Raw genomic sequence first — 25,120 nt, 5'->3', positions numbered from 1 at the left:
AATTACCATACTGGATTACCACATTTGTTAAATTCTTGTGCAACTTTATCTTTATAGATCAGTATCTATAAAGAAATACATTTAAAACAAATAGAGAGAGATTTCGATAGCAGGTGAAAATTAAATGCTTTACGTCTTTCTGCAAAACGATAATAAAATAATACTACTACTAATAATAATACAAATAATAATAATAATAATTTGCATTTGCACTGAGGGGTGTTGTTAGATAAGCTACTTGTCCCGCCCTAAGAATAAAAGCGAGGGCTGGACTTGGAGCACATTTGAAACGTGATAAGGAAAAGGTTTTTAATCCGAGTTCACGGTTTCAGAAACCTAAATCATCTGGATTTTTTAACAATGGCTGGCCATTTGAAAAGGTTTTACGACCTGACAGCTAAGCTGTTGTCTGGAGAAACTCTCCGTTTCTCTGCACTAAAGGACAAAGTTGTACTTATTGAAAATGTGGCGTCTCTCTGAGGAACGACAACCAGGGACTACACTCAAATGAACGAGCTTCATTCTCGCTACTCCGCCGAAGGTCTCGTTATTTTGGGTGTACCCTGCAATCAGTTTGGACATCAGGTACAAAGCGTGTTTGTTTTTTACTTGAGAGAGAGAGAGTAATGTTTATGAGGTGACCGAAACTCCGGACTAGCCAAATCCAGGCCTAGCTTCCTTATTCTTGACATGTGAGAAATATGACCTAAGAGCCGTCCGTATTTTAGTAACACAAGTTTACAGACATGCGTGTGTGTTATCAGTCTGAAATGAAACAGTTTTAACTTTAGGAATCTTTTACTTCAACTAAAGTGGGCCGTAAGTGTTCAAATACATGTGAAGTGTCATATTTTAAAAAAGTAATATATTACATGAAGTGTCTTATTAAAAGTATTCTGATTGTTACTAAAATATTAGCAAATTATCAGTGTCAAAGCAACATTTTAGCTTGCATATTTATAATATTTATAAGCTCCTGGTATTGATTTTTATACATATACATACATATATATACAGCGCATTATTTTCTAATATCCTAAATTTTCAAAGATGTTCTATGGTAAATATGAATCTGTCCAAATACCATATCTGTCGGATACATTTATCAGGTTCATAAGCACGATTATTTACTGCTAAAATGTCATGAACCAGAAAAATACAATACAAAGTATAAATTAGCGAATAAATCTCAAATACAAATACACCTGCCTCTATAGTGCACCTAAGTACTCTAGAGGAAATGTAGGTTACACTACAATTCCTCTTATTTAGCTTGTTTAATTGAAACCCCACTTTAATGTCTACATCTATCTAACAGTGCTTGTGTTTTGGTGCAACAGGAGAACTGCAAGAACGATGAAATCCTAAGATCTCTGAAGTATGTCCGTCCAGGGAATGGCTTTGAACCAAAGTTCCAGCTCCTCGAGAAGGTGGATGTGAACGGAAAGGATGCCCACCCCTTGTTTGTCTATCTGAAGGAAAAACTTCCATTCCCCTGCGATGATGCCCTGGGTCTCATGAATGATCCAAAGTACATCATTTGGAGTCCAGTGTGTAGGAATGACGTATCCTGGAACTTTGAGAAGTTCCTGGTTGGTCCTGATGGGGAACCCTACAAGCGCTACAGCAGAAATTTCCTGACAAGTGACATCAAGGCAGATATTAAAGAGCTACTTAAGAGACTCAAATAAAGTGTGCTGGGAAATTTTATGGGTGATTTAAAACATAACAGTTCAGAAAGATCAGTCAGCACATACACATATTAGGATAATTTGTCATGCTTTCAGATCTCAAGTTCCAAAAATGTTGTAGCAGGCCTGGGTTTGTTTGTGATATTTTAAATGACATCCACTACTGGATTGTTCAGCCTTTTAACTCAATGACGACACTCCTTTAAATGTTTTTGTGGAGGGGTTTCTGATAAAAATGTAAAAGTTTGACGACCATTGTGAATGTCTTTAATAAGATCGCAAATATTTTCACTTCCTTGACTTAAAAGAAGAAATAAATGTTATTATAATACTTGTGTTGTGCTCATTTCTTATTTGCAATGGTAATGGACAGGTAGATGGTTTACATCAGGCAGGAGTCTTTGTGGACTGCGATGTTCAGATGAGGCATTGTGCTCTGTAGTGACAGTAGGGAGCAGGGAGAGGTATGCGCTTGAGAGAAGAGGAATAAAAGTAGAAGCAAGACAGAATGAGATGAAAACAGGTGTAAGACTGAAGATGCAATGAGAGGTAGTGAAGGTGGATGAGTTTTAATACCTGGGTTCAACCATCCAAAACTATGGACAGTGCACGAGAGAGGTGAAGAAGAGAGTGCAAGCAGGGTGGAGTGAGTAGAGATGAATGTCAGGGATGAATTGTGACCAAAAAATAGCAACAAAAGTGAAAGGAAAGTTCTCACTACAAGACAGTATTGAGACCTAGTATAGTTTGGACATGGTGGAACTCCAAAAACAAAAGGAGGCTGAGCTGAAGGTGGCAGACTTGAAGATGCTAAGATTTTCATTGGGAGTGATGAGCTGGATTAGAAATAAGTACCATCATAGGAACAGCTCAGTTTCAGCAGTTTAGAGGAAACGTTAGAAAAGCAACTCTGAGGTGCTATTGACATGTTCAGAGGACACATAGTGGATATATCAAACAAATGATGTTGAATATGAAACTGCCAGGCAGGAGGAGAAGATGAAATCCTCAGAGGAGCTTCACGGATGAAGCGAAGGAGGACATACAAAGGGTTGGTGTGACAGAAAAGGATGTTAGGGATAGAGTGAGATGGAAGTAGGTGACCCGCTGTGGCGACCCCTAAAGGTAGCAACCGAAAGAAAAATTGTGTTGTGCTCATTTCTATAAAATACACACAAATATCCTTCAGAAATGTATGCAGGAAACTTAGGAAATTTCGGTAAATAGAATCTTCATGGGGGGAAAAAGTGTTGTATAATATTTTCACATCGACGCAACACTTTCCGGTACTTCCTGGGTGAAAGCAGAGGGATACTGCAACTCGTCCAACATGGCTGGCCAGGAAGATCCAGTGCAAAGAGAGATTCACCAAGACTGGGCGAATCGAGAGTACATAGAAGTAATTACGAGCAGCATCAAGAAGATCGCCGACTTTCTTAACTCGTTTGGTAAGCTTTTAACAAACTAGCTGAAGTTAGCTAGTTCAGCCAGCTGTTAGCATTGATGTTGATGTTTTCAATGGCCACTCCCAGCTAGCAGTTAGCGAGGCTGTTAGCTGTTAGCTTGTTTTTGTTTTGGAGGAGGATTGTGACATTTTGAAGAGGAATCGGCTTACATTTTGCTCCAACTAGCTGTCCTTTAAGAGTCGGTCGTATTAATGAATTTATTAATATACCAGATGCGACAGACGATAGGAAAGCATTAGCAGGCTGCCGTAACCGCTAATGCTAGTGTTGTCGGGCAATATGTATGCGGATGTGCCCTTTAAACCTTTTTAACCCAAAATGACGGTGTGCATCTTTGTTAAGCAGCTATTGAAAAATTGATGACAATGTCATGCTTCGTCGTGGTAACCTCTAAACGTTCTAGTTTGTTTGTTTGTTTTTAATTCTCCATCAGACATGTCGTGTCGATCTCGTTTGGCCACACTCAACGAGAAGCTGACAGCGCTGGAGAGGAGGATTGAATACATTGAGGCAAGGGTAAGTTAACTGGATGTAAAGTGCCTTTATTTCTTTGTTTGACTTTGTCTTTTTGTCAAGTAACCATACCCGTTACATAAACATGTCTCTTATTGTAGGTGACAAAAGGAGAAACCCTGACCTAGAAGTGGCCATTGAAACTCATAACACCCCCAACCTACCTGCCATCTCTCACCCTGAAGTTTTGGACTAAGTGTGATGGACTCCACCCTCCTATTTTTGGACGATGTGGACCTTTTTTTTTTTTTTTTTTTTTTTAAATATATTATATGGCTGGATTTTGTGTTATTTTATCTCATGGTGCATTTGTACAGAAGATGTGTGTCTAACTTGGCTACCATTGATTCAAGCATCATTATATTCTATTACAAAACAAAACTAAGCTCCACTAGTATTGGTTTAAAATAAGTCTGGAGCACAATTATGATTTATAAATTTTGTATCACTGCAGTTTGACCATCTGTGTTGTGTACAGTGTCACTTCCAAATGAAAGCTGTATCAAAAGAGGAACATTTGCCTGTGCCAAGATGAACTATTATTGTGTACTTACATTTAATAAGGGCCTCCTTGTACAGCAAAGTGTTTGGTGATGTTTCTGAATTTAACTACTGTAATAAATTACCCTAAATAACATTGTAGCTGAACTTAACTTTTTTTCAACAGTTATGTTGCTATGTTGAAGATGGGTCTAGTTATGACTATTATGTAATCGGACAGACACACAATGTTTATACAAACTTGTAGTGTATATAGACTAGAGCTTGACATGAAACAACATATTAAATGGGTCAGATTGCTATTGTATGCAGGTTTTGGTACAGTTAGAAGAATTCATTGCAATGGCATTAATGTGTAACATGTTTTATGAATAATAAATCATACTTGCATAAAGAGTAATGTGCATTCTGGTTGAATTGAATTATTAATAGCGTGTGTTAAAAATAAAAAGCGTGGTTATAGCATGACGGTAACTTAATTATGTGTCCAGTAGAACATTAACAATTTTCAATTCCATGAAAAACCTGCAGGGAAATTCTAACAGCAGCGGGATTAAGCGCTTTCAGAACGCATCCATATACTGCTATTACGAAAATGTAACGAAAACAGCCAATGAAATGGCGGAAATCTGCGAGATGTGATAATTTTGTCCTGGGTTTTCCCTCACAGGCAGCACTACGCTATATCCCTTTGTTGTCCGTCCAGGCTTTTCTACCCAACTGAGCACTCACTAAACCACCAAACGTTTTAAGAAAATAAAAGTAGCAACGCACATTTACTGTGAGAGGATACACAATTTATGGAGAAGACAAACTCCACAAAGAAGGACTTTAGAAACCCAGGACTTTCTTATTATGAGACAAGAGTTCTAACAACAGTGCCATCATGCTGCTTCATCCTAGCTTGTATAGGTTAATTTATCTTATCCACCATTTTTCCACTCAAACGTTTAAACCTTAATTAGATACTACTTTAAAGTCTTCTTTGCCAATGATTTGTTAATTTCAAGAAAACGAAAAAAACTAACCATGCTCTATATTTAAATACCAATAAACGTATATATACGCTTTGTTGCGGTTTTATGTTTTGTTTTGTTTGTTATGATAATTATAACAACATGTAACCCCAGTAAGTCTTAACAACTAACTACGGAAGAGTGAGGAAAACAACCAGGCTGAGAGACCACTCCATGCCTGTAAGGCAAACTCGGGGCTGACTTTTCCATTACCCATAATGCACCGGGTAACACCAATGCATCTTGGGATAAAGAAGGTGCCATCGCAGATAAGTCTTTGGACGTGAGATGAATTTTCTTCTCCGCAATTTTTCTATTACCGTTTTGAAAAAATAATAGTGCGGGTGAAAAAAAAACCCATCATAAAAGCTTACACTGGTAAGTTGCTTCACGGTCAGAGTTGAAACTAAAGCTTTCGCGGTCTCTTGTTAGCACCGTTGATTTTGGCTTAAGAGACGTCCGTTTGATGACGTCTAGCTCCATATTATGGAATGAAGAAAAAGGAGGGCTTTGGTTTTTGTTTTTCTCACGCCAAACGAGTTCACTCGACTACACGGGGAATTGTTATGTGTAAACGAGTAAAACCGCTACGTATATTTTTAACGTTTTTATTTCTGTTTTCTAGAGGTCGTGTGAGTGCGGAAGCTGTAAGAAATATGGGGGCTGACAAAAGGTGAGTAGCAACGTTAAATGCCAGTTCAGCTCACCATGGTAGGTGTGGCTTATCATAGTGGGAATCCTGTGTTTTTCCCGTTTCTGATACATGTTCCGAGTTTCGGGGATATGTTTAACCAAATAATATTCAAAAGTTGTGTTTAAACTGAAATGGCAGACAAAAGTAGCGGTGATTTCTACCAGCTTTTCCAGATATGTAAACCCTTACATACAGGGCGACCGTGGCTCAGGGGGTTGGGAAGCGTATCTGTAACCGGAAGGTCGCCGGTTCGATCCCCGGGCTCTCTGTCCTGGTCGTTGTGTCCTTGGGCAAGACACTTTACCCTACTGGTGTTGGCCAGAGGGGCCGATGGCGCGATATGGCAGCCTCGCTTCTGTCAGTCTGCCCCAGGGCAGCTGTGGCTACATCCGTAGCTTGCCTCCACCAGTGTGTGAATGTGAGAGTGAATGAATAGTGGCATTGTAAAGCGCTTTGGGTGCCTTGAAAAGCGCTATATAAATCCAATCCATTATTATTACATGGAATTTATTTTTAAACCAAAAAATAAAAAAAGGCAAAATTTGTTTTCGTTAATACTACAGGTAAACAGTTTTATTGCCATCAAATTCTCTCGTAAAACGTGTTACGTAATTCGAATAAAAAGTTAGGACAATACAAGAATGTAAAAGTGATTATCTGCCAATGAGTGATTGCCAGTGTTGTTGTTTTGGGGGGTTGTTTTTGTTGTTGTGGATTTTTTTTTAATATGAGTAACATTTCTTGCCTATATTGGTGTATTGTACGTGCTTTTTTTCTACATTGCAATCAATTAAGTCACTTTCAGCCACTTTAAAGTATCTTTAAAGAACTGATATGTTACATTTGTTGCAATTTCTGGTGCCCTCTCTGGCAGACATATTCCTGTCAGAAGGTAGAAGCTACAATCTTTCCTTTAAAACAAAAAAAAAATACAGCTTAAAAGAAAAAAAACATGTCACAGCGATTGAAAATCTGACATTTTTCATGCACATGAATAAAGGATTTATACATTTCACCTGGCCAAAAACTGCTTCAATCAGGTCACAAGAATCGTTTTTCCAGTGCAAAAAAACGTCATCATTCACGTTAGAGGTGTTTCAGATATGTTTGACAGACTATCGGCCAACAAGTCACTTACAGCAGTTTGAATTCCAGCAGTTTTTTGGTTTTTTGGCATGACAGTGTTAAGATTAACTGAGATTGACAATGACAATGGCGTATGACAATGCATTGTTCAAGGCTGGAGTCATGATAAAACTAAAATGGTAACAAAGTGATTGAAATGTTATACATGTTGAACACTAAGGTGTGCTAAGTTGGTTTGTTTATTGCAGTATTAGTTGTGCTCCTGTTTGACTTATTTATTTTTTTTGTAATGTCCTTCTGAATAGGATTAGTCGAACAGAACGTAGCGGTAGATATGGTTCTGACCAGTGCCGTGATGAGTCTGAGTGGCGCGACAGACGTGAGCGAGACCAAGAACGTGGTGAACACAACATGCGCCGCTGGGGTGACGAGAGACGTGGTGATCGTTATGAAGGAGATCGCAGAGGATCACGAGAAAGCCCAGAGGTGCTTGTCCTAATAGCACTTGGGTTTAAATACTGCATTTGAAAAAACAATTGTCCAATGACACTTAGCAGCTGTTGTTGTTTTGTGTTAAAGCAAAGGGAGAGGAAGCGTCGTAACAGTGATAGATCAGAAGATGGTTATCACTCAGATGGTGACTACCAAGAGCAGGACTATCGAAGGGAACCAGGGGACGAGAAGAAGAGCAAGACCATCATGCTGGGGGGTCTGTCTCCTCATGTCACTGAGGATGATGTAAGTATTCAGTTGCACTGGTCGTGTGCACCCTTTTGTTCCTTTTCTTTGTTTTTATTGTGCAAGTACCTTTCTAAATGTATTAATGAATGAATGATTGAATTATGATGTTAAGCAGCCTCTGCATGTTGTTATTTAGATTCGTTTTGCCATTGACCAACTTGAGGGACCCCAGCCAGTGGATGTCAGGCTGATGAAAAAGAGAACAGGTGAGAACCAGTCATGTGACGGACTCCGAGCTTCCCCAAGTCTTTGACCATAGGAGCCAATCTGCTTCCATTCAGACCCATTTTCCCATAGAAGTTAGGAGATGACTATATCAAAGTACTTGAAAAGGTTGTAAGAATATTGATTCAAGGCTTATCTTGTACACTGTGGAGCAATTTAAGGTAAGTAAGAGCAGCATTGATTGCTATGAGTAAGTCAGCTGGCAGACTCATGTTGATGTTGAGTGTGGTTCACACAGTTGTATTCTGCAGGATTACTTGCTATGGTAAAACTCCTAAGGAGTGGGCTATTGTGTACCAATCTGGCCCTGGGTCGGGAAGCAGTTTGTGGAAGAGTTTGAATAATATGCCCTTGGACTCTTAACTAACACGCCTCCCGTCTATATTTGAATGCTGTCTCTAGGTATAAGCCGTGGTTTCGCCTTCGTGGACTTTTATCACTTGCAAGATGCTACACGATGGATGGAGACCAATCAGGTTGCTTCACAATCGCCAAGTCTAGTTTTAATCTTGGGGATCTGGAAAAATAACCCAAAAGGCAACCAGAATGTATTGAATACGTAGTGTGGAAACTGTATAGAGAAAAAAAAACTGGAAAAAACAAACTGAATACAATAGAGCAAATATAGAGATGATTATATTATTATTTACAATGTCATATTTTAATATATTTTTATAGTTAATTGTACTGGGTAATAAGCTTCAAGAAAAATTTCTGGTTTTGTTAAGTGATCTCTTTAAAAATCTGCATTTAGATTTGATGAACACACCATCTTTGCCTTGCAGATCATGGCTATATTAGTTATTTTCAGATTTCAGTGTAACCCCATTCTTTATTCTTTTTTTTTTCTTTGCAAGCTTACCCCAAATACTGGGAATTGTTATTTTTGTATTTTCTTAATCTTTTTAACAGAATTTTCTTCTGTTTTGTTTTTTGAGAAGCCCATACATTTTTTTTCTTTGGAAAGCAGTCAGGAAAGTCTGTTAGGGTCACATTGTACACTTTGCTCCAGCTCAGCCTGGGCACTCGGGTCCCAAACACCAAAAGAACCCTCTTTACATCATGCTCACATACACGTCATGTGCCTGTCTGTAACTCAAAGGCTATCTGTTGGGGGTCCCTCTCCCCCGTCCCCTCTCCCTTCCAAAACTGCTTGCTCTTTTGATGAGACGAGTTCCCTCCATGAACACTTGGATGATTTTGTTCTCCTCTTTCAGAAACGTCTGACCATCCAAGGAAAAACCGTAGACATGCACTACAGTCACCCCAGAAACAAGTATGAAGATTGGCTCTGCAGCACAGTAAGTTAATGTCTCTGTTTCATGGTCTCATTATCCAACATTTTCTTCTAAAGAACACTGCACACACTTGAGATAGGCCTGTAAGCATCAAATTTTGCAATCCTGTCATCTTATTTTGTTGTACACCTACATTTGGATAAGTGGTAAAGGTTAGGTTGTGTCTTAGGTAAGTATGGTATGCAGTACCAATATAGTTGCCTGTTCTCTGAGGCAGCACTGTTCAGGGCTTTAGTAGGTGTATAATCAAAATGATGTGAACGGTTACTTGCAGTGTGGCCTGTACAATTTCCGGAGGAGGCTGAAGTGCTTCAGGTGTGGAGCAGCCAAAGCTGGTAAGTAGTTAAATCAACAAGAGGCCACTGACTGCAGACATCTGAGCAGCCTGAGTCCACAGGGCTGGGATGCAACACCAAGTTTGTTTCTGTAGCTGTGAGATGATGTGGATTTTTAAGGAATGTCACTCTGTCTAGTAAGGTGTATCAGTGCTAATTGGCCTGAATAATATAAAAGAAAACGTGAAACACAACAGACAGTGTAGTTCATGAAATGGGCACATAGTGTCAACACTATCTTTTAAAGAGATTTTTTTTTTTTTTTTTTTTTTTATATACACCATTTTATACCTTTTTTTTTTTTTTTTTTTTGTTGCAGTCTCTCACTTCTGGAGGTTGTGTTAATGCACTTCTTACTTCTGTCTTTCTCTCAACAGAAAGTGAAGCGACCAATAACACTGGAGTTCCTGAAACTCAACCCAGCGGAGATTTCTATGGCGATAGTAAGAGTTTCTTCATTACTGAAGCAGTTTCATTTGCTTAGTTTCGAAGCAAAATATCTCTATTTATAGTATTCTTTCCCTAAATATCATCTTTTGTCCCATCAGCAATCATCCTTAGAAATATTGCTCCTATGACCACAGTGGAAGCCATCATGACTGCCCTGGCACCATATGCCAATCTATCATCCAACAACATTCGTCTTATTAAGGACAAGCAAACGGGCCAGAACAGAGGCTTTGCCTTTGTGCAGCTGTCTTCACCTCTGGTAATTCTTTAATATGTACAGATGGAAAAAGCTTTCCCTTTGAAAAAAGTTTTGTATATAACTTAACATATTATCAATCATTTTAACAGGAAGCATCTCAGCTGCTAACAATCCTTCAAGGACTGCAGCCTCCCTTAAAACTAGATGGAAAAACAATTGGGGTGGATTATGCCAAGAGTGCTAGAAAGTAAGTAGTCCTCACTTGTTTTGTTTTTTCTTTTTTAAATGCAGGAATGGCCTCAGTATGGCTTTTTCTGGGATGCTTTCTAAATAACTGGTGTCACTAAAGAAACGTTAGCCATAAAGGTCGATGTAGCAAATGCGACAAAGCCCCATCTGCTCGCATAATTGTTGACATGATTTTGGTCTTCAAGTTTGCATTCCCTCGAGTTGTTTTAGCAACTCAAGACTGTCATAAAAAGATTTCACCACATTGGAAGACTTTACTAGAGAGTTGAAAGTGATGATTAGAGGTCTAGTTTGTGCCACCACAAGTTGCTGTGGTTAAAAGCAGCGAGGCTCTGTGGTTTAACTCCATCTATGCTCTTAACCCTTTAAATGTTAGCCTTAGGCCAACCTTTTCCTGGTTCCTCAAGTTGCCTGTCTTGATTCACAATATAAAGAAAGATTGAGCTTCACTCAGGTGAATATCATTTTTTTCCCTTTTCTTTTTTAGGGACCTTTTACTCCCTGATGGAAATCGTGTCAGTGCCTTCTCTGTGGCCAGCACAGCTATTGCTGCAGCCCAGTGGTCCTCAAGTCAGGTAGGTCCTTTTTCTGTCTATCACCTTCCATTTTTGATATCACAGAGTCGTAATTGGTGTTTTCCTTTTCAGCCACAGCAGAGCTCAGAGGGAATGTCAGAGTACAGCTACCTACAGGAAGGTTATACTCCCATGTCCCAGGTTAGTAAGAAGAAAATTATGGTTACATTACCAAGACCTAGAAGGTAATTTCCGACTTCTCAGTATCAGTGAGATACAGCTCTGTATCATCATTCAGTGGCAGCTGTGTAACTCTACAGCCATTCAGAGAAAACGTGCGGGTGTATCTAATATAATGACATTATAAATGTACAAACACTGTTTCTTCTTCCTTTTTTCTTTTTTTTTCTTTTTTTTCCCCAGGATTATCAGACATACTACCAGCAAGGAGCAGCAATCAGCACCTCTCAGGGAAATGGAATTCTAGGAGGTAAAGAACTTCTAAACTCTGTTTAAAATATTGGTTCTGTAGCTAATTGTTCACTGTATCATTTTAACATTTGAAAATTAGTGTCTCCAATTTTTTTTCTTTATGTGGTTGTGATTAGACAAGACTACAAGCTGTTCTAACATTTGTTCACACTGAATTTATAGTTTTATGAGCTTCAGTTAAGCTGATATGTTTAATGTGGTTGTTTCCATCATTTTTGTCTGTATTCTAATAGGCATTTTGGCGTTAACAAGTAGTTAAGATTTTGAATGCGTGCACAGCGGCTGCTTTGCAAGCCACTGTGACCCTTTGCTCGGATTTATGTGTGTGCATCCTCAGAGAAGCGCAACAAATGCTAAGTTACTGTTTCTAGAAAAAATGCTCAGATTTTCTGTAAACTTTGAAAAATATAATAATTGGACTTTGTTTGCATCATGATCTTGAGTTTTGTTTCATTTTTTTGTTTTTGAACTTACAGCTGCCCCGGGTGTAAAGATTGTTCCAACTGCAGTTGGAGTTGTGATATCACAGAACGCACAAGTCTACCAACCCCATATAATTGCACAGCCTGCTGTGCAGGTAATGTACACGGTTGATAATTCTGTAATAAGATAAATTTATAATACTGTGTAAGTTACTGATTCAACAATCTCCAAATAATCTTAAATAAACTGTTTATTGATTGTAGGCATTGCCACTTGCCCAACAGTTGGAGGCAAAACCCCAGGCTGGACACATTTCAGGAATTGAAGCTGCTTCTTTGCCAGCTGCTGCTTTAGCAGCTGCCACTGTTACCACTGCGGGGACATTAACAGCCTCTGAACAGGCGGCGGACACCAACATTGGTATGAGCACATAAGATCCCTTTAAACCAACACTGCTGAACTGTGACGTGCATAGAAACATGACAGTTTTCTCAAGGTCACTGTCATGTGTGTTGAAGTGTTTCTATGTATAGAACCTGGATAGAACTTCAGTCTCCAGCCTGTAGTTTAAAAGAACTGTGTTAATCTGTTATTCCTTAGACCTAACCAAATGTGCGGGGCATGATATCTAAGATTGTTTAATGTTGTACATAATTGCTAATGCTTAATTCTTTAAAGCTTTTCATTTTATTAATTGTGTGTTAGTTAACAGTTAAATCTGGAATGCGTCTTTATTTCTATCCCTGTCTTTTCTAATTTGCCAAGAAAGATTTTTACCACCATTGTTAATGCTGTTGTGTTTGCTAATTCACAGCTGTTCCTGATACATCCACCTATCAATATGATGAGTCTTCTGGCTACTATTACGATCCTCAGACTGGCCTCTACTATGACCCAAATACACAGGTAAGTAGTGCACATCCACCTTGTGTGAGTTGCATGTTTTTCTGTCTGATCTGTGCATTTATAATGTGTAATTGAGCTTCCTTTTTTTTTTTTTTTTTTTTTAAGTTTTTTTTTTTTTAATTAACATGCAAATTGCCGTTTCTACTTTCAGTATTACTACAATTCTCAGACTCAGCAGTTTCTTTACTGGGACAGTGAGAAGCAGACATACGTACCTGCCAGCACAGGCACTGGACAAAATGATGGCAAAACAGGTGGTTCTGCAGCAACAGGCACCAAAGAACAGAAAGAGGGCAAGGAGAAAAAAGAGAAGCCCAAAAGCAAGACAGCTCAGCAGGTGTGTTCAAAGTCCTGCATTAACATTTTTATTATGCCTGAAACAACTTTCACACATTTTCAGTTCACTCGTTTCTTTGTGCACTTTACTATATTTTAAAAATCCTACAGATTGCTAAGGACATGGAACGGTGGGCTAAAAGTCTCAACAAGCAAAAGGAAAACTTCAGAAGTAGCTTTCAGCCTATTAGTCAAGAAGAAAGAAAGGAGGCAGCAGCTGCTGATGCTGGATACACATTGTTTGAAAAGAAGGTATCTCATTAGGCTTCGATACGTAACAAAGTTCTGGGACTGCATGTGTAAAGCTTCTATGTCTTTAATGGTTCCACTTCCCTTTTCCAGCAGGTAAGTCTAGACAGACTCATCCCAGAGATGCTAAGGGCCCCTGAAGAAGAGCCATCCACCACCTCAGTCACCTCTTCAAAGGTGAGTATTTTCTGCATCTCTCATTTTAGTTGGCTATACTTCTGTATGAAGATGATAATGTCAGATTTTGCATGAATTCAAAAATCTGTTACCCTTAGTAATAAGCTAATATTTATGTATGGTTATCCTTGGTGTGGTCAGTGTGGCCTTGTGGCTGCCTACAGTGGAGACAGTGACCCTGAGGAGGGAGGAGCAGAACCTGATGGTGGTGATATAAGCCAGGACAAGCTGACAGACTGGAAAAAATTAGCATGCTTACTGTGTAGGAGACAGTTTCCCAATAAAGAGAGTCTAATCCGACATCAGCAACTCTCAGACCTTCACAAGGTAACAGTACATGTGTCATCTTCAGAACTAACAATGAGAATTTTCCAAAAAAAGGGAGAGAGCTCATTATTCCGTTGGTCTCGTCATAGAAAAACCTGGAAGTTCTTCGCAGATCCAAAATGAGTGAAGCAGAGCTGGAAGAGCTGGAGAGAAAAGAGACTGAGGTGCAGCTCAATATAGAATCACCCACTTACTTCTGAGTCATTCTTTTGTTTTTCAATGTGGATGCATTTAAACATTGTTTTTGTACATTATACCGTGTTTATTTGTTTCTTTTTCTATATTTCTATAGATGAAATATAGGGACAGGGCAGCCGAGAGAAGAGAAAAATATGGCATCCCTGAACCGCCTGTGCCTAAAAAGAAGAAATTTAATCAACCAGCGCCAGCAATGTAAGCAGTCATTTTTGTTTATTTTACTGATTTGTGTGAAATGTCGTTCCTCTAGTGATTTCAGTCTATTTTATCATTAAACTTGGCTTTATTTGATATTCTGCTCTTTTATGTACAGTAACTATGAACAGCCCACTAAAGATGGCCTCAACAGTGACAATATTGGGAACAAGATGTTGCAGGCAATGGGCTGGAAGGAGGGGAAAGGTCTTGGCCGCAACCAGCAGGGCATCACAGCACCAATTGAGGTATTTGTAACAGTTGTGGTGTAATAGTTCATCAGACTCAGTAACTATATACAGCTCTAGAAAGTACTCAACTCTGTGGACTTCCTCCTCAGGCTCAGTTAAGAACAAAGGGAGCTGGACTCGGCACTAAAGGAACCAACTACACCCTCTCTCCTTCAGACACCTACAAAGATGCAGTCCGCAAAGCCATGTTTGCTCGCTTCACTGAGCTGGAATGAGTCATTAGTCTGAAGCAAAAGTGACTTCTTGAAATGGCCTGCCAACAATCTGCTTCTTTTTGGTGTGGAGCTCCACTGTGTCTGCGTCACGAGAAGCTAAAGAGACGTTCCTAACGGTATCAGTCCAGTCTGTGATCCATAAAAACTATACCTCTTACTCTAAACCAGTCAATGAAGAAAAAATCTGTTGTAGGAATAATGACATAGTTAATATAATTTATAAATTGTACATATGCACAGTGAATTTACATTGCTGGTTTTCAGATTTCTTTTATAGTCATTCAATGTTATGACAACTTTTTCTTTAGTCTGAGCATGTTTAAATGATTGTACAGTTTATACAAAATCTGGATTATTTGTACAGAAATAAACTTGTGGCGTTATTTTTCTCTGGTCTTCATTATGTTTGATAACATACGGCAGCTTTTCTTAATGTAAATTCTGAGTGTTTTCAGCAGTTAAATTCAGAAATATTGCAGTGAGATCTATATGTGCACCGCTAATTCCAGAATCTCACTGCTAATAAAATCAGCTGAATATGCAGTGGGAGCACTTGGCTGTAGAGGAGGCACATTTTCACGTGTAGAGAAAAACCTTAGATGACAAAAGCTGCTCTTTTGTCTGATTTTGGTGCTAAATTAAGCATTGCAATCTGAGCAGTGGCTTCCTGTGAAACTTAAAGCTGTTCTCTGTAGTTCGGAATTGTGGAAATAGCAGTAACTGGCCTGTGACAGCAAAAATCTGAAATTACATTTTTCCTTCTTTTGTAGAGGTTTTTTTTTTTTTTTTTTTTTTTTTTTAAAACTTATTCCAAATCATTATTTTGTCAGGGGAAAAATATTGATGTGACAATTCAACCACATGAATTAAATGCAATCGTATTTGCGCACAAACCGATACTGATACAATACCACCTTACTCTGGATATACCCATGGTTCCCTAAAAATGCCACAATGCTTTGTGTTATTTCAGTGTTTCATAATCCTTGATATACCTGGGAAGCTTCATTTTTTTTTTCTCATTTGAAGAATTTTTCCTGGTTGTCAAAACTGAAATTCAGTGTTCCTTTTTGTTTGGACAATATGAAATAAAATTCTCCAAGTCAAATATAGTAAAATAAAAAATCCTTTTTCAGTCTGTGTTGACGCAGGTGCAAGTGCTGTCTCTACTGGCTGTTCTTTTGACACACTTATTGTCCCTTTTTAATTGTTTATTATATAGTAAATCCATTGTAGTCTTTCCGTATGTTACATGTAAATAAAACTTTGACAAAACACTTTATTGATTTTTATTATCAAATTGTTTTTTATAAACAGTTGATTGTCAGTTGTAATTCCACCTGATCCCACTGCTGCACTCTGGTGATATTTTGTACGCAGGCAAAAGAAGTCCAAGGTCAAAACCTTGAAAGTTGTGTTTTGTGGTTTATTTATCCAGTTTGGCAAGGAATAAACAAAGATAGAAAATTGCCCTGCAGTTCTTCCTGGCTGATTTACAAAGGCAAACAACAAAAACAAAACACAAAATTATGCAGTCATTAACCTGCAAATAAACCTTGTAAATAACCAAAAAATATAAAGTAAACCAAGAACAAATTTTAAAATAAAAAAAGAATAAATTACTCCAGCGCATCTTAAAACAGAAAAAAAACCTTGAAAGTGATATTAATTCTTCACATAAAGAGTTGGTCATGTGGATGCTAGCAGTTTGTATGAAACACGATATATCTCTCAGATTGTTTCATGACTCTCATCATCTTTCATCCTTTGATGTTTTCACTTCTTAGGAAGAAATGTCCTGAACCTCAAGCTCACTTCTTTTAGACACATATATTGTAAGAAAGAGTACAAATTGATTACATATCTCACCTTTGTTCTGTGCTGTGTAAAGTGTTTCACCACTTCCTAAAGCCACGCCTAGAAAACCAGCTGGGAAATAGTAGAAGAAATCAAGCGCAGGACGTACGTCAGCAAGAGTGTAGTGTTGTTTTCTTTAGCTCCTCTTATGTAATACCATTATGTTCCAGTCACAGAACTTGTAGTCTCTTTTTTACATTTTTGATGACACTTTTAAAACAAACAACCAGCACATGATTTTTTTAATGAACTGAAAACTGAACAGACTTGAAAAAATTGTAGAAATTGAGTGGAGATGTGTACTTTGCATGTTTTTGTATTGGCATTTAAAGACTTTTTAAGAGATGCCTATCTCTGTGGGACAATAATTATAGAAATACGTGAGAGACACAAAGTGCTGCTTTTCTCTTTGTCTTTTTAGTCAACTACTGCAAGTTGTTTAGCTAAAAATGTTCCAGCTGATCAGTCTGTTGAAATGTTTTGTACTTTTCATGTAAACATTACTTTAAGCAGATTATCTGAAGCAAGCATCAAATCAAGACATGCCACCTTTCCTCTCCTAAGCACAACCACAATGAATGAGTGATCTGTTAGCCAGCTTGTGCTAAAAAAAAAAAAAAGGTATTGTCTAATGAAGTTGTATGTGAAAAAGCTTGGCAGTGATTCTCTTGGCAAAGAGAATCATCGCTAAATCTGCAGCATTACTTCCGTGCCTTGAACTACTGCTTTGCTCCATATTTAGCACGTCTAGTGTGATGGATGAAGGCAACTGTTTTCAGGAAAAGGCTCTAAAAGCTCACTAAGCACCAAACTGCAATGTTAGCACCTATCTGCTGAACAAATGTGAAGCGTTTTGAACCAGAATAGCTATGAGCACATAGCAAATAAGAAGAAAAAGCCAAGCTAAAATCTCTCTGATTCAACTCTACATATGGTTAAGCAGTAAGACAAATATGACAAATAGATCATGTGATCCCACTTGTTAAAAGATGAAAACTTGGCATCACTCAAAAATATGCATCTTACACCATTTAGTGCAGGCTATTGGTGATCTCAGACTGGGTTATTGTTTCAGTCACTCCAATACATGCTCAGTCCTCTTGAAAAGTCAGGGGAAATGTGTGTATAAATATCACCATCTGTTATTGTTGTGTTCTGAGGCTCCTCTGAGCTGTTCTGCATTTAACATTTACTTACTGTTTGGGCCAAATTTGACCTCTTTTGAGATGTGATTATAGTAAAAAAAAAAAAAAAAGTACCCTGTATAATATCCATATAGATGGTAGTTATGGTGATGTTTTTATGAAAACAGCAGTGAGGAGTAATGATAGTAATGGTTATATGGTTGTCTAGTAAATCCCAGCATTTTTAGAACGTTATCGCCATTTCACTTTCTAAAATATATTTGAACCCTTACAGCTGTTGTGTTTTCATGTCTTGAACAAAGCAGAAATAAGGTTTCCCTGCTCTCTGAAACACCCATTAAGAATTAATCATCTATTTGTTGGCTTTTTATACATTCTAAACAGATCTGTAGTTCAGATTTTGATATTATAAAGAAATTATTGGCTTTGGTCAAAACTCACCAGGACCCTACAGTGAAGGCAAAGACATGTGTAAGGGTTAAGGATGTGTTTATGGAGATGTGAATGAGCATTAATCTGTTAATTGGCGTCTCTAAATCTTCCTTCAATCAGCATGACCTCTAGAGGACGCTAAAGTGACATTTAATTTAAGTTGTCTTTTGCTTAAAATAATTTAATGTCGTGGCAACAGTGTAAAACTACATGATTCATTTCTGCAGTATAACCATACCTTTATGATATACTTGTAAGCTATGTAATAGCCAGTTATTTGATCCAATCTGGGTTGCAACTCTTGCTTCACACTAGGCTTGTTTATTTTATGTTTTAATATTTTATCTACAACTACACTATTTTTGTCTTTCATTGGTTTCCTCTTATGGTCTATTCTACTGAATTCTGATAATTGTCTGTATTTGTGCAGCTGCTGGCTGGTGATATTTCAGGATAAGATATCTTAAACTTTAATAACTCATACCTGCACCAAAGCCACATCTCAAATCAATTTATTGATTTAGATTAAGAAAAATAAATACATAAAAGAAAGTGTGATCCATTGGTAAATACTTGTCTGAGTGCCAGAAGCAAACAAGTGACCTCCTCACCTTTGCAATTTTTTTGTGACCGAGCAGAGGAAACCACTGGATCCAACACAAGACACACAATTTAAGAAAAATAATGTACTAATACAGCTTTTCAGTGCAGGAACCACGGTATGCGGAATATAGGGAGACAAAGATGAACGCGCGTATTTGGCACTGTCGGGTTTTTAAAAGCTTTCAGACAATTACGACACGTATGTGAAACTTAGCAGGACGTCTCCTCTATTATCAGACAGATCTAAAGAGCCGTGCAGTTAAGTTCTTCATTCCGAAGACTTGAGTAATCACTGCCTGCTGAAAGTCAGATTTTTTTTCTCATATTCGCTCACAGGCTCACTCACAGAACCAAGTGGCTGAACACTACATCGAGCAACGCGGCTAAATACCCGGCGGGGGCGGCGGGGGTTGCAAAGGAGGCGGACCTACCACGACCCCCACAGTTGGAGCTTCAAATGGTTTTACAATGCAGACCATCTCTCAAAGAACAGTTTGTGGCCACTGGTTTGGAAAGAGACGGTACAAATGTGCGTAAAAATCCACGAATACAGATAGACAGATAGATGGGCAACTCTCACCTTCCCTGAGGAAAAGAAAGACACGCGAAACGCACGAAAGGAGAGCGAGGTCATCAGATTGTTCCCACTTACCAGCGGAATTATCGTGGAAGCTTCGTGATACGAGCTTTTGGTAAGACATCACAATCCTGTCTTTTTTATTTGTTTTATTTATTTATATTTATTTTTTAGGGGAATGGCTTTGTTACTTGTTGTGACTGACATATTTCCAGGTTTTTCTGCCTTCACTGAGAGGTGGACACTTGTAAAATAATACTTTAAACCTTTATTGCGATCTTTTGATTTTCATTCAACCACGCAGGAATATAGTAACCTAAGGGGAAAGCAATGAAGAAGACATAAAGGAAATTGTAGCTTCACTCTTTGGATATATAGCCTATAGCTTTGTTTCCTAAAAGGGGGTGATCAATGAAGAAAGAGTAGCTCGGTCCCTCTGGAGTGAGCGCCAAGAGCAGATGTCACGACTATGCGTTTCATCCAGGGCAACAAACTGGTGCTCATCCGTTGTTGTTGTGAATCTTTCTTAAATATAAACCGATGCGCCTGAAAGTTACTGTAGCGCAGTTGCAACAGGTAAATCCAAGCTGGACGAATGCCTACGTGAGCAGTATGTGACACAGAAACGGGTTTGATCGCTTATATGATTCCTATTTTGAGCTAATTTTTTTCACAGGAAGGTGTAAAACTTTGACATGTTGTGACCCCAGTGTCCCAGTATTCTTACAGGTTGTAGAACAGGCTACTTCCCTGCGGTTTAGGCTGTAGCACATGCAGGCACATGGTATGGAGTAGCTAAGCCCTTTCCTTTTCCTCCTCTTAGCGAAACCATATCCGACGGAAACTAAAATTTTTTCCGACTTAGTTCACCACAAGGTGACAAACATCTAACAACGGCAAGAGTGGATCAGTAGCTATAAACACCAGAAGGAACTAAGAGCAGCCCTTTAAAGCACTTTAAAGTCTGCCTTTGTTACTGTGGGCTGAAGATTAAGCATGATTACATTATTACATTTCATATGTTGTGTCACTGAGGTTTTTGTGAACTAAATATTCGCTGCTTTTCTGTTTTCTTAAGCTGAATGTGTCTTGATTTGTATCAGGCTACTTCTGCTGTATTGTTACTTGATTTATTTATTTGTGGTCATTTTAATTTAGATAATGCTGTGAAATGGATTTTTATCCCATTCTAAGTATAAACTAGGCTTATGTGTTGACCAATAAAGAGGCTACAGTTCAGTTAAATAAATAAATAAATTGTAACAGGTAATAAATACATTTAAAACGAGCCATTTTCAGCTGAAGATGCCTAAAATAAACAGGTTTCAGCTACTTGACTGTGAGCATTTGTTTTGTGAGAAACTGAAAACCAAATGATAGTACAACAAGATGATGGGTGGAAGATTAGTGAGAGTGACACTTTTTTTTTTTTTTTTTTTTAAATTTTTGCATACAGTGTGCATTCTAGCTCTGAGTATATAATTAAGAATTTGCAGTGGCTGTTTATGTTGAAAAGCTGCTTAACTGTAAAGTGTTGTTCAGCAATAATAACAATACTTACAGTAAAACTGTTTGGGCCAGGTGGTTTCATGAAGCTGCAGTTTTGTTTTGCTTTGTTTTGAAATCAGCATAACAGCTTGTGTTAATGTAGGATAAAACTTAACAAGTGGGCTGCAGGCGGCTGGCTTAGATTTTCCTTTTGCTGGAAATGTGTGGAAATGTGGTAGGTGGTGAATGTTTTTCTGCAATGGCTGTCAAGATCTTTCGACCCCAAGCTGCTTAAATGCATGTGTTGACTAGATGTGTTCGACTGTGACATATTGGGGGGGGAAAAAAATTGGTTTCCAGGTAGTGTGAGAGAGGGTGTATGTGTTTGACTTTGGTCCCTATCGAAACCCCAGTGTGGGGTTTTGTCCTGGGGTCATTATAGTGCAGAATGAGCAGATAAGCCTTGTGTAATGAACAAAGTGACTAGGAGTTTGAGCAGGAACCTGACAGGTGCACAGTGCGTGGAAGTCAGTGTTTTATCCATGTGGGATGCAGCCAGCTGTACTCATGTGTCACATTAAAGAGACCTGTGAAATGTTGTATTTAAGTCAGTCTAACTGTCATGTGTCAGGTTATTATTATCTTTGTCATGGGTCTCATAATCTTTGTGGGTTGAACCAGACTTCATCATGCGCCAGTGTCTATTTATATTGAAGTCATTAGAAAGTCATAGTCGTTTGTCGATATTGTTTATATTGTGTGGCAAAAATACATTTTGTTCAGCATTTTATGAGAGAGTTAAGATTGAAAAGAGAGCTCTAATTCTGTTCAGAGTGGATTTTTTAAGCTTTTATCCCCCAAGTTTGTTCCCTGTGGATGAATATGCACTGACATGTTAATATATGATGACTGAAATATTCCACAATGAGCCATAGATTTTGTATTTATATTTGTACTTGTCCTAAAGAATTTCCTTGGCTATTTAGTCTAATGTTTTGTAACCCCAAGAAATCCCCTGAACGACAATTAATAATAATAAAATGTTAGATAGCAGCTGTTCAAATTTCAGCTCATTATTTCGATTTCTAACTCATAGCATCATGCATCATTTTTGGCTGCAGCAGACATGTTTTCCAAGGAGTGCTGAGTGAAATCTACTCAACACCATACATCAGATAGAGTTAGACATGAAAGAGTAAGATATTTCCCTCAGTAGAGACAATAACTGGACTTCAAATGAACAATAATGATAAATTCTGGATCTGATGGACAAAATTATTGCTCTGTGTGTACTGACCCATATGGGAAAGATTATAGAAAACACTAAGGTTTCCCATTCCCTCGGTAAATGTTTAGGTTTTATCCCAAAAGCCTGACATTACAATTTACTCATTAAAGTGGTCACTTTGATAGGTTTTCCTCATACAACATTATTACTGCATTCATCCTTCTTTCTCAAAACAGTGTTTCATGGAAAAATGTGAAAAGGGACACTTAATTGTTCAAATCATAATATGAGACATAAAAGCCCTCAGAGACAATGTAATAAAAACATACAACATAAAACATTTATTATTATTTCCCCCCATGTCGTAACAAGGAATCAAAATATCCGTAGGCCTTTAAGCCAGGGTACCTGCTATAATGCTTCCACTGCAATCACTTTATTCTCGCATTGATGTCACATTTAATCATTTTGTATTTTTTAACTGTTCAAATAAAACAACACCCTGCCCTGTCAGTAATTCACCCGTTAAAAATGAAAAATGCAACATTCTTGTGAGGCAGTGTAAAAGCTGCCTGAAACACATGCACAGAGTATAATTGCTCAGTACTTCCCGCTGCAAACTCCTGGTTACCAAACTGTGCTTCAGAAAAATGTCCTGCAGTTTATCAAGTAATCATAATTAATGAGAGTTAACTATTTGCTTAAATAACTTACCAAACTGTTTTGGCTAAAAATTAAATCAAACAGCCCCTTTAAAAAAAGCTGGTTGTAGTTACTTCTTACTTCCTTTTGATAACTGTAGGACATATGCTTTTAATATTAAAAGAAATATAGTTGGTTTATTATTATTGCACTGCACTGATTTTTCACTTTACTCATGTATGGCACAGATATATATGGTTAATTCTTGTTATTCAGAAGATCTTCTTTGTAACACTGTAGATTACAAAAAAAAATAGTGTTTGTTAATAAACACTTAATTACAGCTGATAAATATATGTAATCTCTTATTCTCACGGTACAAAGTCATGCTATCATCTTGGTCTGTCTTGTTAGATAGTTGAAGTTGAGAGGTCATTTATAGAAAGCATTACAGTGGCTTTATTAAAACTAAAGCCTCCTTAACTGCTTTAGTGCTAATAAAGCATAATAATTGCATAATTTGCACAATGTAAAATACATCTGTGTATTTGCTGGGTTTCAACACGATACAAAATTTTGTTTGTTTTTTTAAACTATTTTTTTTACTACAAATGGGCAAAATCAGTTCAAAACCATGGTAGCAACAAATGTAAAACTCTTCTCAAAGGATCAAGACATTACTGATAACTCAAGCTGTCTTTGAACCATCCTGGTTAAACTAATTTGAAGTATCTTTTACTGTCTTCTTTCCATGGTGACTTCGTTCTGTGCTATCAAGCCTGAAACCCGGTGCTGTTCTCTATAACTGCATATGTGCGCTTGTCTGTTGTATTTTATTTCTTTGTGTTTTTGTCATGAACCTATGTACGTTTGAGTGTTTTTATCTTCTGTGTTAAACACAGTGACTATATAATGATTGTATAATAAAATGTGAATCATAAATAAAATGTCCTACTGTTTTTTAAATTTTTGCTTTATTATTGTCTATAACATTTTACATCTAGCATTAATTATAAAGATTGTAGACAGGAGAATCTGGGAAAAACTTGCATAAATAATCATAAATAATAGCTTTTATATCTACTCGGACCTGTACAGGTGCTTGTACTGACTTCCTTTGGAACAATTCGGGATGTATCAATTAGGCTTAAAATAAAATCTGACATTTTATGGTTCCCTAGATCCTAAAGTGTCAGCCTCTGGGATGTGTAACTCACAACTTCACCTACCATCAGGGTGCACCTGAACCCGTACTGATGAAATATGGGGAGGTTTGTTGGGCTGTTTGCTATTGCTCTACAAATCATCCTTTATCGGACAACTGAGCCTAATGTTTTCAACTAAATCTTTGTACAAACACAGACTGTATTGTCTGCTTGCACAACTGCACATTGAATTTCGTCCTTGTGTGCTTTCTAGTGGTGGTGCTTCATTTTATGACCCTTTAAATGATTTAGGCAGCTTGTATGTGATGACTAAGAAAAATAAGCCAAGATTATTTTATTGAAATTATAGAGGGTTCAACCTTAGAGATGGAAGACAGTTGTACCAAAGCATCAAGTTGCTTAAATAAATGTCTATCATGTTTATTTTTTACTTTATTTATGCAGTTCAGCAAAAAGGCAATTTCAGAACTACTTGGGGGTAGTTAAAGCTAAAAACAGAAATGTTTTATAGTTAACAGCACTCCTTTTTTTTTCCTGCAACTATTTTCTTTTTATGTAGTCTTTAATGTCCCTGTCTGTATGATTTAACATACATTTGACGTTATACATTTGTATAATATATAATTTATGCAATTCATTTCTAAATTAAACACCTCAGTTTTCCTTCAAAATGAATGGTTAGAATACTTTTAGTATACTTTCTAGTCATGCCTGTTTAAAGTAAAATAAATCATCTGTTCTTTTGAACTGTTTAAAACGTTCGTGTTAATATGAAGGTTTTAGTTGTTGAGAAACCTATCATGATAAATGGAAAGAATATGTAATTCAAGTTCTGGCTGTAATGCAAGACATGAGCATGTGGTCCCCTGTCCCCTGGAAGCACGTGGATTAGGATGAGCTGGTGCTGCCAGGCGCTCTTGGCTGAACCTCGTGCCACATGCGCCTTTCTCATCTACATGTGCTTGCCTGCTCCCCACTGTCCCGTGTTTGTCGCATGCATGCCCTGCTTTATGTCCTAGTGTCACAGGAATAGATGCTCTGGTTTTAATGATAAGAAAAAATATATAAATAGCTCCTCTTACTTGAACTTTTAACCTTGAATTGTCAAAAAAGAGAGAAAGAAATCAGCTAATCTTTAACCCTCCCACTTGTTCAAACATTTCAAATGTCAGATAAATATAGTAGCTCAAAATGAGACTTCAGTTTTTGTCACTTCGTTGCTGAAAACAAAACT

At 37.7% G+C, this 25,120-nt stretch overlaps 4 protein-coding genes across 6 annotated transcripts in view; all 4 read left to right on the top strand.

The window, feature by feature from the left end:
• Positions 1-246: 246 nt before the first annotated feature.
• Positions 247-2,022, top strand: gpx1a (glutathione peroxidase 1a). The gene is made up of 2 exons (XM_080892658.1): positions 247-585; positions 1,341-2,022. The coding sequence occupies exons 1-2, from the start codon at positions 361-363 to the stop codon at positions 1,689-1,691; spliced, it is 576 nt and encodes a 191-aa protein (XP_080748784.1). The 5' UTR covers positions 247-360; the 3' UTR covers positions 1,692-2,022.
• Positions 2,023-2,795: 773 nt separating this feature from the next.
• Positions 2,796-4,567, top strand: brk1 (BRICK1 subunit of SCAR/WAVE actin nucleating complex). Its single transcript, XM_080892341.1, has 3 exons — positions 2,796-3,139; positions 3,591-3,673; positions 3,772-4,567. The coding sequence occupies exons 1-3, from the start codon at positions 3,022-3,024 to the stop codon at positions 3,796-3,798; spliced, it is 228 nt and encodes a 75-aa protein (XP_080748467.1). The 5' UTR covers positions 2,796-3,021; the 3' UTR covers positions 3,799-4,567.
• Positions 4,568-5,416: 849 nt separating this feature from the next.
• rbm5 (RNA binding motif protein 5) lies at positions 5,417-15,545 on the top strand. Of its 2 annotated transcripts, none has more exons than XM_080890403.1 (25): positions 5,417-5,565; positions 5,813-5,860; positions 7,273-7,453; positions 7,547-7,705; positions 7,845-7,914; positions 8,336-8,409; positions 9,151-9,234; positions 9,506-9,566; positions 9,944-10,009; positions 10,115-10,275; positions 10,365-10,462; positions 10,952-11,039; positions 11,112-11,180; positions 11,403-11,469; positions 11,948-12,048; positions 12,179-12,314; positions 12,709-12,800; positions 12,952-13,137; positions 13,248-13,388; positions 13,479-13,562; positions 13,704-13,889; positions 13,979-14,053; positions 14,182-14,282; positions 14,401-14,530; positions 14,623-15,545. In XM_080890403.1, exons 2-25 carry the CDS (start codon positions 5,844-5,846, stop codon positions 14,746-14,748), a joined length of 2,553 nt encoding a protein of 850 aa, XP_080746529.1. In that variant the 5' UTR covers positions 5,417-5,565; positions 5,813-5,843; the 3' UTR covers positions 14,749-15,545. The 2 variants fall into 2 exon arrangements, with proteins under 2 accessions (XP_080746529.1, XP_080746528.1); XM_080890402.1 differs by having other exon boundaries at positions 12,158-12,314.
• A 3,667-nt stretch (positions 15,546-19,212) lies between these two features.
• The window catches only part of slc38a3b (solute carrier family 38 member 3b), a 31,908-nt gene continuing 26,000 nt past the window's right edge, over positions 19,213-25,120 (top strand). For both annotated transcript variants that reach the window (XM_080891144.1, XM_080891143.1), the window contains exon 1: positions 19,213-19,477. The gene's annotated coding sequence lies outside the window, so the exon portion shown is untranslated. The remainder of the gene's footprint in view (positions 19,478-25,120) is intronic.

Source organism: Rhamphochromis sp. 'chilingali' (genome assembly GCF_963969265.1).
Source record: "Rhamphochromis sp. 'chilingali' genome assembly, chromosome: 9".
NCBI classification, from domain to species: domain Eukaryota; kingdom Metazoa; phylum Chordata; class Actinopteri; order Cichliformes; family Cichlidae; genus Rhamphochromis; species Rhamphochromis sp. 'chilingali'.
This window is presented reverse-complemented; position numbering and strand designations above follow the sequence as displayed.